Source organism: Podarcis muralis, chromosome 18 (assembly GCF_964188315.1).
Source record: "Podarcis muralis chromosome 18, rPodMur119.hap1.1, whole genome shotgun sequence".
NCBI classification, from domain to species: domain Eukaryota; kingdom Metazoa; phylum Chordata; class Lepidosauria; order Squamata; family Lacertidae; genus Podarcis; species Podarcis muralis.
The window spans coordinates 12,556,007-12,567,121 of record NC_135672.1 but is presented as its reverse complement, the minus strand read 5'-3'; the positions used below and the strand labels follow the sequence as shown (position 1 = coordinate 12,567,121).

Below are 11,115 nucleotides of genomic sequence, written 5' to 3'. Positions count from 1 at the left end.
GGCTTGTTGCAACTTTAATGCAATGGGACCCCCCCCCAAAGTGGGAGAGAAGCCCCCCAAGTTTCTGTTCTGCGCCCCCCAACCAAAAAAAAAAAATACTTAATATGCAACATTTTGGTCTATTTTTTTTTTAGGGCAGGAAGGAATTCAACAGGTGAGATCCATCAATTCAACAGGTGAGGTTTCCTTCACCATCTTGGGGGGGAAACGGCTTAACCAGGTGAATTACTGCCTTTCCCATCCTAACTGCGCAGAGTAGACCCACTGAATTTGAGGGGGGGGCTCGTTAAGAGGGTGATTTAATTGAGTGGAAATCCCCCAAAGTGAAAGAGGAGCCCAAAGTTTCTATTCTGCACCCCCCTTCGAAAAATAAAAGCCTTTTCACCTAATATACAATATCCCCCCCCTTTTTTTTAGGGGTTCTGTGCTGTCAGAGCAGGAAGAAATTCAACAGGTGAGGTTTTCTCTCCAAGAAACCGGTGAATTTCTGCCTTTCCCATATTAGGTTCAAATTCTCCTTCCGCTTACCTTGACCAGCTCAATATTAAGTTACACCCAGAATTTTTCCTGATTCTGCTGCCGGAAACTGTTTTTGGGCAATTTTCCTTTTAAAAAAAAGCTTCTTAAAATTTATTAAAAAGTGGGTTTTTTCACTCAAAAGCTGTTGAGCCAGAAAATAATAATTAAAAAAGCCTTTGTGTCTGGATTTTCACGTTTTGAAATATGGAAAAAAAAACCCTAAATATTGGCAAAACCCGCAGTTTCCATTAGGTGTTTTATGCCTCCTGTTAATTAACAACACCATTTAATACTTATTATTATTATTATTATTACCCCTAAATGTTGCAATAGCAGAATGTGAAAGAAAGAAAGAAAAAGGCTTTCTGGGACTTTTTTTACAGTGCTACTCAAAAGTAATGCTCAAAAAAGACGTCTCTCTCTTACCCCAGAGAGTCAGCCCTGTGGAACTTACTTCCGAGTAGACGTGCTTATTCTGAGTGCTCTGCCAGTGCATAAATTGTACGCGTTGCAATTTAGGAATTATTTGGCCTTAGCATGATGGAATCACTCTAAATTATGCATAGAAATGCTCCAAAACAGGAAAATTGTCTTTTTTATATATATGTAAAAATTAAATTAAAAAGCTTTCGTGATGGGACAGTGGTGTACCCCCACATCTCGCCCAGCGACCCCCAAATTTGCAAAAGCGTCGCCCACATCTTGGAAGAGGAAGACGTAACAAACTCCATTTAAAGGACGTCCTGGCAAAAGAATAATGGGAACTAGTTTATTTTTGTGTGTGTGTTTCCTTTTTTGTCGATGCTTTATGGACAAATCTTAAATAACAAATATAGTGCACGTCTTCTTGAAACAGCAAAAATATAAACCGTAGGAACGAAAACCAAATGCAAGCAATGTTCTATATCCTTACAGAAATTAATTTATATTTTTACGATCTCTTATTTTTCTTATCCGTTTGCTAACGTAAATTAAAAGAACGTTTTAATTTCAGTTGTTTTATACATAGGGTTCAAATAACCCAGAGGTGCATTTTTAATAAAAGCGCACGTTCTACTCGTGTAAAAACAGTAGGCAGGCCCCACAAATAACCCAGAGGTGGATCCAACCCCCGGGACTTAGTTAGCCTACGCATTATTTACACCTAGTATTACTTCATGTTATAGCAAGTTTCTAGAGACTAAATTATGAGTCTTTGTAAATTGTGTTTCTAAAGGACTTTTTGCTATTGCCAAATGCCAATGTGTTTGCATGATTCAGTTTGTTATGAATAAAAAATCATGTTAAGTTGGAGCTTAATAATTATTTCACTATGAATATACTTCTTAATTGTATTTCACTGTTAATATACTTCTTCTTGATTGTATTAACGTTCAACAATGACTTGGATAAAATACATATTTTGTGGTGTGCAAACGGCTTGAGATACCTGTTAGGTCCATAAATGACCATATAGCATCTATTCAACACAAAAAACAGCGACAATTTGTTGTGGACAAAGGACAGCTGGACATATAAAGGGCCCCATTACCTTCAAGAGCTGAGGGCCGCATCAAACCTAAATCCGGCCCTGGCCCTTCTGCATGAAGGCGGAAGGATCGACACCCGCACACTTTCACGAAAAAATGCATTTTAAATAAAAGCAGGCGTTCTACTCGTGCAAAAACACCAGGCAGGCCCCACAAATAACCCAGAGGTGCATTTTAAATAAAGGGATTACTCGTGTAAAAACAGGCTGATTCCCGGACCGTCCGCGGGCCGGATTGAGAAGGCGATTGGGCCGGATCCGGCCCCCGGGCCTTAAGTTTGTCCCTCCATGCTTTATTTAGAGCAGCCGTCTTGCACCGAAATGGCAACTAGGCCTTCCGTTTTGGCAACCGCGACCCCGGTTTAAAGAGTCATTTGGCTCTTTAATCCTGTTTTAAAGAGTCATTATATATCTGAGTTTATAACGCCGTGGATCCAGAATTGTGACACTTCGCGGGTATCGTGGAAGTAGCAACGGCGCAAGGTGCCCTCTGTATTTAAGGCAGCATCAGAAATGGACACGGCTTCCTGCAAAAAGAATACCGGGAACTGCAGTTGTTAGAAGACATTTATTCCCCCACCACAGAACTACGATTTCTGGAATATAACTCCTCTGGAAACTCCAGCTCTGCGAGGGGAACAGGGGTCTCCTAACAGCCCTTTGCAAACTACAGTTTCCAGGATTTTTTGGGGGTGCAAAAGCCTCAATGATTCCGCTGAGGGGAATGGGAGTCTCCTATCAGCCCTTTTCAAACTACAGTTCCCAGGACATTTGGGGTGCAAAAGCCTCAATGATTCCGCTTCAGATGTAAAGGGCAGATGGGACCTAAATTGCTGAAATTCTGATGGGAGGAAGAAGGCTGCGCACCCCAGTCGGCAATGTAAAAACAGGCAACCGCATAGTGGCAATTTCGAACCCCAGACCCGTGCGCAAAAAAAGCTCCCGCATCAACCAACGTGTGAGATTATTGCGCCGCGATTTGTGCGACATTTGACTCTGCAGGGAAGCAAAACGTCTACAAGAACAGCACATTTTCCCGTGTGCTAAAAGAGGCTTTATTCATGGTGACATTATCGGCGCAGCATCTGCCCGTTCGGCGAGAGGGAAAAGGAAGGTTTCGGCGCCGCCGGGCAGTTTTCAAGGATTCACAGTTTTGAAGCGCCAGCAGGCAGAGAGAAAAAGGAAGCTTCTCCGAGACCAAACGGGTTGCTCTGCAAAGGGAGGGAAAAGGAGAACAATTAAAGGACGTCACAAAAAAGCTCTGGGGCTTTGCAGGAATTGCTCAGACAATGAGGACAGCCAAAGCAGATTCGGCACAGCCGGCGTTCAAAATTAGCATTTTGCGCCTCGCTATCGGGTGGCGCTGTGGGTTAAACCACAGAGCCTAGGACTTGCCGATCATAAGGTCAGCGGTTCGAATCCCCGCAATGACGGGGTGAGCTCCCGTTGCTCGGTCCCTGCTCCTGCCAACCTCGCAGTTCGAAAGCATGTCAAAGTGCAAGTAGATAAATAGGTACCGCTCCGGCGGGAAGGTAAACGGCGTTTCCGTGCGCTGCTCTGGTTCGCCAGAAGCGGCTTAGTCCTGCTGGCCACATGACCCGGAAGCTGTACGCCGGCTCCCTCGGCCAGTAAAGCGAGATGAGCGCCGCAACCCCAGAGTCGGCCACGACTGGACCTAACAGTCAGGGGTCCCTTTACCTTTATCGGGCACTTGTGAAGTGAAGATGCCCCTTGGATCTGGACCGTTTTCACACACTAAGACCCCAACCCTGTAGGATTCTATCCGTTATATTTTATCATGAGTTTCTGGAACCAGAAGGCTTTTTCCGTGCAGGAGCAGCGAACGGCGTTACGGCGAGTTGTTGTCGTTTGTCTTCGCTTCCCCCCTGCTCACCGTTGGGAAGAATATCCCTACGTTATGAACGGTCCGGATCTGGCCCCCGGACCTTAGTTTGCCTCCCCATGTTCTAGTAGCAGGTGGTTCCCAGACGATGCAGCTGCCCCATACGGGGACCAAACCTGCAACCTTGACATTATTAGCACCCATGCTCCGACCGATGGAGCGATCCGTTTTCCCCATGCGCTCGTTCGTTTCTCAAGAGAAACACAAGCCGCAGACTCCCCTCGCTCTCTGCCTGGCAGCTTGCAAAGGGACCTCACTTGGGCTCCGTGCCTAATAATAAATACCGTATTTTCCGCTCTATAAGACGCACCAGACCACAAGACGCACCTAGTTTTTGGAGGAGGAAAACAAGAAAAAATATATTCTGAATCCCAGAAGCCAGAACAGCAAGAGGGATCTCTGCGCAGCGAAAGCAGCAATCCCTCTTGCTGTTCTGGCTTCTGGGATAGCTGCGCAGCCTGCATTCGCTCCCTAAGACGCACACACATTTCCCCTACTTTTTAGGAGGGAAAAAGTGAGTCTTATAGAGCAAAAAATAAGATAATAATAATAATAAATTAATTTATACCCTGCCCTCCCCGGCTAAGATGGCAAAATATAAAAACAATTGATTGAAAATCTAAAATAGATGGCAAAATATAAAAACAATTGATTGAAATATAGCTTTAAAAACACGATTAAAACACAGAAGGGGAGTCGTTCCCGGAGCCGCACAACCCCATTTGTGGGGACGCATCCAAGGTGGGGGGCAGGATTACTGCCTAGGAAAGTCGTGGTTTCCCCCCCATAACCGATTCCAAAGCCCGAGAGTCGCGGCCGCAAAAGGCCCAGATTCATTATCCAAAGAGGACCCACCTTCTTACGGAGAAGGGCTTGTTTCCGCTCAGTCGTCCTTCTTAAACTTGCCGTTGATCCAAGGCACGTAGTCGAGGATCAGCCTCCAGTCCGTGGCCCACACCAGCCCCACGGCCCCCACGGTGCCCCATGTGCTCAACGTAGGCACCCTGCGGGAAGGAGAGAGAACAGAAGCGGCGCTCGCGTACCTCTGGGCATGTTTGAGGCGGAAGCAGGCGCGGTTCGCATTGAGCTTTCGGAACCGTAGGGGTGTTGGGAGGGACCCCCAAAGGTCATCCATTCCAACCCCACCAGCAATCTCGGCCAAAGCATCCCTGACATAGACGGCCACCTAACCTCTGTTTAGAAAGACTCCAAGGAGTAGTAGTAATTTATTATTTCTACGCTGGCTATGTCTCCCCAGCCACTCTGGGCGGCTTCCAACAGAAGATTAAAAACACACTAAAATCTGCTATGCATGCAGAGGGTCTTGGGTTCAGATTCCAGCATCATCATCATTTATTATTTCTACCCTGCCCATCTGGCTGGGTTTCCCCAGCCACTCTGGGCGGCTTCCAACAAAAGATTAAAAATACATGAAAACATCAGTCATTGAAAACTTCCCTGAACAGGGCTGCCTTCAGATGTCTTCTAAAAGTCAGATAGTTGCTTATTTCCTTGACATCTGATGGGAGGGCGCCACCACCAAGAAGGCCCTTTGCCTGGTTCCCTGGAACCTCAATTCTCGCAGGGAGGGAACTGCCAGAAGATCCTCGGGAGCTGGACCCCGGTGTCCGGGCTGGACGATGGGGGTGGAGACGCTCCTTCAGGTCTACTGGGCCGCCACCTCCCATTCCACGGCCGAACGGCTCTAACTGTCAAAAAAACTCTTCCTGGCGTTGAGTCGGGACCTCCTTCCTTGTCACGGGTGAAGCCACGGGTTCGAGTCCCACCTTCCAGAGTGGGGCAAAAAACAAGCCGGCTCTCCCGTTCCGTGAGATAATTTGAAGATGGCTCTCCTTCCTCCTCTTTTCTGGGCCAAACCACCGGCAAGGTGCCGTTTGCCCTGCCCCACCACCCTGCTTTGGGGAGCAGTAAAGGGACCTCCAAGGAATGCTAAGGAACCCTCTTCCAAAGCTGACCGCGGCTGCTTCCTGTGGCAGGGAGTTCCGCAGGTTAACTGGGTGGGGGGGGGGATGTCATTTCTGGCCCTGAATTTCCCAGCAAGCCTGTCCACGTGTGTCCAACTTCCTCCAAATCAAGGGGGGGGGGTTTAATTTTGGGGGTGGGGCTTAATTTTTTTGGGGGGTGGGATTTAATTTTGGGAGGGGGAGCGTAATTTGGGGGTGGGGCTTAATGTTTTTGGGGGGTGGGATTTAATTTTGGGAGGGGGAGCTTAGTTTGGGGGGGTGGGGCTTAATTTTTGGGGGGTGGGATTTGATTTTGGGAGGGGGAGCGTAATTTGGGGGTGGGGCTTAATGTTTTTGGGGGGTGGGATTTAATTTTGGGAGGGGGAGCTTAATTTGGGGGGGTGGGGCTTAATTTTTGGGGGGTGGGATTTGATTTTGGGAGGGGGAGCGTAATTTGGGGGTGGGGTTTAATGTTTTTGGGGGGTGGGATTTAATTTTGGGAGGGGGAGCTTAATTTGGGGGTGGGGCTTAATGTTTTTGGGGGGTGGGATTTAATTTTTGGGTGGTGGGGTTTAAATTTTTTGGGGGTGGGGTTTAATTTTTTTTTTTAATTTTTGGGGAGTGACCCCCCCCGCCCTTTGGAGCAGGGCTGGGAGGGGCCAAAGCGAGACCCCGCCCTCCTCCGACCTTCCCCCCCCCCACGCCCTCCCCCCCCCCCACTCACCAGTTGCGCAGGAGCTGCCCGTAACGGGGACCCATGAACTTGCTCAGCATCCTTCCTCGCCCCCCGGCTCCGGCGCCTTTCCGCCTGGAAGGTCACCTCTCCCTCGCGCCTGCGCACTACCCCCTCTTTCCCAGACGCGCGTGCGCTTCCTGCGTGCGTGCCTTCCTTCCGTTGTTACGTCCGCGCGTGCGCGGCGCCGCCTCGTACAGGTAGACTTGAAGAAGAGTCGCCAACGCGCCGCCGGATTGCGAGCCTGCTTTTCGCGCGCCATAGAACGGAATCCAGCGCCATCTAGCGGCCAAAGCCGCGTAATGGCACAGGTCCTAGGCGAGCACGTTGAACTGGACGACAGCCATGCAGTGTAGTCCATTATTATTATTATTATTATTATTACTACTACTATTATTACTATTATTATAACTATCATCATCATCATCATTATCCTATCGTCATCGTCATCATTATTATTATCCTATGATGAAACACCACAAATGCAGCTTTATTATATTTATTTATTTCTGCATTTATTTGTTGTTATTATTATCAGCCTACAATAGAACATCTCAAATACAGCTATAATAATAGCAATAACTAACTTAGTTGGTCTCTAAGGTGGTACTGGAAGGATTTTTTTTATTTTATTTATTTTATTTTATTTTGACTACGGCAGACCAACATGGCTACCTAAAAAGGTAAAGGGACCCCTGACCTTTAGGTCCAGTCGTGGCCGACTCTGGGGTTGTGGCGCTCATCTCGCTTTACTGGCCGAGGGAGCCGGTGTACAGCTTCCGAGTCATGTGGCCAGCAGGACTAAGCCGCTCCTGGCGAACCAGAGCAGCGCACGGAAACGCCGTTTACCTTCCCGCCGGAGTGGTACCTATTGATCTACTTGCACTTTGACGTGCTTTCGAACTGCTAGGTTGGCAGGAGCTGGGACCGAGGAACAGGAGCTCACCCTGTCATAGCGGGGATTCGAACCACCGACCTTCTGATTGGCAAGTCCTAGGCTCTGTGGTTTAACCCACAGCGCCACCCGCGTCCCACACGGCTACCTACCTGTAACTAATGATAATAATAATAATAATATCATCATCAGCATCTGCCTAGTCTCTGGCCCAAAGGATGTAGTGCATTGCCAGCATTTACCAATGTTGGCTTTGATTTTTTCATTTGCGATAACATGATTTTGTTGCTTAGTCGTTTAGCTGTGTCCGCCTCTTCGTGACCCCCTGGACCAGAGCACACCAGGCCCTCCTGTCTTCCACTGCCTCCCCCAGTTTGGTCAAACCTTCGAGAACACTGTCCCACCATCTCGTCCTCCATCGTCCCCTTCTCCTTGCGCCCTCCATCTTTCCCAACATCAGGGTCTTTTCCAGGGAGTCTTCTCTTCTCATGAGGTGGCCCAAGTCTTGGAGCCTCAGCTTCAGGATCTGTCCTTCCAGTGAGCACTCAGGGCTGATTTCCTTCCGAATGGAGAGGTTGGATCTTCTTGCAGTCCATGGGACTCTCAAGAGTCTCCTCCAGCACCAGAATTCAAAAGCATCTATTCTTCGGCCATCAGCCTTCTTTATGGTCCAGCTCTCACTTCCATACATCACGACTGGGGATAACATGATAGAACATCACAACTACAGCATCATAATCATCATCAAATAATATAATAAACCGAAATCAAATCAAAGCAAAGCATGCTAGGAATATATTAGCATTCTTGGAGTGCCGTACATGAGCCATGGACTTTCAGACTCTGCCTGCAATAATAATAACAATAATAATAATAATTATAAGATTTATTATTATACTGCCCTATTCCCCAAGGTCTCAGGGCAGTTCACAAGATAAAACCACAATGGAGATTCATTGACATTGTCTGGCGATTGTTGATGAATCCCAGGCAAAAATCTCCAAAATCCAAACCACATTCAGTTGGGCAGCAAATGCCCCAAATTTGGTATTCCTTTGATCTGAATGTTAGACGCTTTTAAGTATTTCTAAAATGCAAAAATATACGTTTGCCGCCTGTTTTTTATTGAATGGGAGACAGAGACCACACGCAAAAATATATATACTGTAACTATATAGATATATTTTAAAATCAACCTCGCAAGAAGACTGTGGGCGCGCGACTCTACATTAAGAAAAGATCTATGGTCAAGCATTGCCCGCTTTGCTTCAACGCGCCTGCGCGGCGCCGGCTTTCTGCCTCATCCCATTGCCCTCCTCGTCGAAGGACCCCCGCCCAGTTGTTTTGTTTTCAAGGCGAGCGGGGAGTGCGCTGTCTACTGCAGTGCCTGATTAATATCAGGGAAAGGCTCCCTTTAGATATAATAATGTTGAATTTCAGCTATAACCGGCCAGAGGGGCTGTGGCCACAACCTCAAACTCTTTAATGCAGTATTAAGGGCAGCAACACTTAACAAAATGCCTGCAAAAGTAATGCACCAGGCATAATTTCCAAATAGGCTTTTGAGGTTTCAAAACAATGAGAGCAAAAGCTCCACATTTGGAAATCGCACAAATTAACTTGTGCAAAGTTAACCAGTTGCACTTAACCTTCTGCAGCTCGGCCACTATTTAATTTAAATATATATTGTTGCAATACACCCGCCCCCCCCTTGTGCAGCTGGGCCACTATTTAATTTAATTTAAATATTTAATTTTGGTGCCATGCATGCTTGCATGGCACTCATGGGCCACTCCTGGTGGGAGCATAGCTGTCAACTTTCCCCTTTTTGGAAGGTGTTAACGGAGAAATCTGAGGGCTCCCTTGGACAAAAAACAAGGACACCAGCCAGGAATCCCAGAGCAAAACAGCAGCCAGTTGGCTTGGTCTTTATTGGAGACGGTCATGACAAGACTCCCACCTGCCACAAGGTGGAACAAGATGGAAGCCCCGAACAAAAGAGCCCCCAAACTTTTATTAGCTGCTTTGGTGCTGTGGGTTAAACCACAGAGCCTAGGACTTGCCGATCAGTAGGTCGGCGGTTTGAATCCCCGCAATGACGGGGTGAGCTCCCGTTGCTCGGCCCCTGCTCCTGCCAACCTAGCAGTTCGAAAGCACGTCAAAGTGCAAGTAGATAAATAGGTACCGCTCTGGCGGGAAGGTAAACGGCGTTTCCGTGCGCTGCTCTGGTTTGCCAGAAGCGGCTTAGTCCTGCTGGCCACATGACCCGGAAGCTGTATGCCGTCTCCCTCGGCCAATAAAGCGAGATGAGTGCCGCAACCCCAGAGTCGGCCACGACTGGACCTAATGGTCAGGGGTCCCTTTACCTTTAATCCCCATGTTAGGTAAAGGGAAAGGGACCAATGACCGTTAGGTCCAGTTGTGGATGACTCTGGGGTTGCACGCTCATCTCTCTCTAAAGTAGAGGGAGCCGGCGTTTGTCCGCAGGTCATGTGGCCAGCCTGACTAAGCCGCTTCTGGCGAACCAGAGCAGCGCACAGAAACGCCTTTTACCTTCCCGCCGGAGTGGTACCTATTGATCTACTTGCACTTTGACGTGCTTTCGAACTGCTAGGTTGGCAGGAGCAGGGACCGAGCAACGGGAGCTCACCCCGTCATTGCGGGGATTCGAACCGCTGACCTTCTGATCCGCAAGTCTTAGGCTCTGTGGTTTAACCCACTGTGCCACCCGCGTCCCTTCCAATCCCCATGTTACGCCCCCCGAAACTACATCACTCATACATCATGAAAGGGGAGTTCTGGTGGCTGTAATCTGAGCATCCTGGACCCTGCCCCATGGTTCCCCTTGCCCTCCACCAAACACCCATCAAGTGGAACAAGAGAGATATTCACATTTCCCTGTTTCCCAGCCAAGTTCATCACACCCTTTTGTCTCCATCTGGGTTTGTTATTTCTGGAATGGCTACCTGTCTGGCACTCAGGTATCAGGAGGCCAGGGATTATCACTCGGGCAGAGGGGCTGCTGAGTAGCTGAGCTCAAATGTCTATAGGGATCTCTGAAGTTTCCCCAGTGAGCCAGTACATAGGAACATTTACCAGTGAATTCTGACATTTGGTATCGTGCAGCAAAGGCCCTTTGCATAGATAGGAAGAAACTGCGATGAAGTGTTTTGTGGGGACAAATCACAAAAGTCACAAAAGCGATTGTGCTGGTTTTGGTCGTGGGCTGCATGTGCGTGATATCTGCTGGAGGGGCAACACCCACCCCAACCTATACATAAATTCCTGCAACAGTGGGAAATTCCCTTATTCCAAATAGGATTCCTCGCAAGAAAAGGGTGGGAACCGTTTATCCTAGAGCAAGCTGCCGGTTTCAAATGGGATGTCTTTCTGGATAGGAGTGTCTATGAGTTGATCCCGGGAACTTCTGTATTTAATAGGCTTTGCTCCCAGGTAAATGGGAGTCAGGGCTGCAGCCCTAAAAAGTCTTTTAAAATACAGATTCTTTCACGGACAAAAGGAAATCCTTCTTCTTGAGTTGCCAAATAATGTCCTGGATTAAAGGGGCGGAAA

At 47.9% G+C, this 11,115-nt stretch overlaps 1 protein-coding gene across 1 annotated transcript; it reads right to left on the bottom strand.

The window, feature by feature from the left end:
* Nucleotides 1-3,067: 3,067 nt before the first annotated feature.
* On the bottom strand, nucleotides 3,068-6,797 carry UQCR11 (ubiquinol-cytochrome c reductase, complex III subunit XI). Its single transcript, XM_028713926.2, has 3 exons — nucleotides 6,639-6,797; nucleotides 4,806-4,954; nucleotides 3,068-3,258 (listed from the first exon to the last, which is right to left on the bottom strand). Exons 1-2 carry the CDS (start codon nucleotides 6,686-6,688, stop codon nucleotides 4,834-4,836), a joined length of 171 nt encoding a protein of 56 aa, XP_028569759.2. The 5' UTR covers nucleotides 6,689-6,797; the 3' UTR covers nucleotides 3,068-3,258; nucleotides 4,806-4,833.
* Nucleotides 6,798-11,115: the final 4,318 nt, after the last annotated feature.

Bases quoted from the DNA above. Each gene is read 5' to 3' on its own strand.
- UQCR11 (XM_028713926.2), bottom strand. From the start codon at position 6,688: ATGCTGAGCAAGTTCATGGGTCCCCGTTACGGGCAGCTCCTGCGCAAC. The intron at 4,955-6,638 runs GTGAGTGGGGGG...TCCTTCCCGCAG, and splicing joins GGGCAGCTCCTGCGCAACTG to GGTGCCTACGTTGAGCACAT.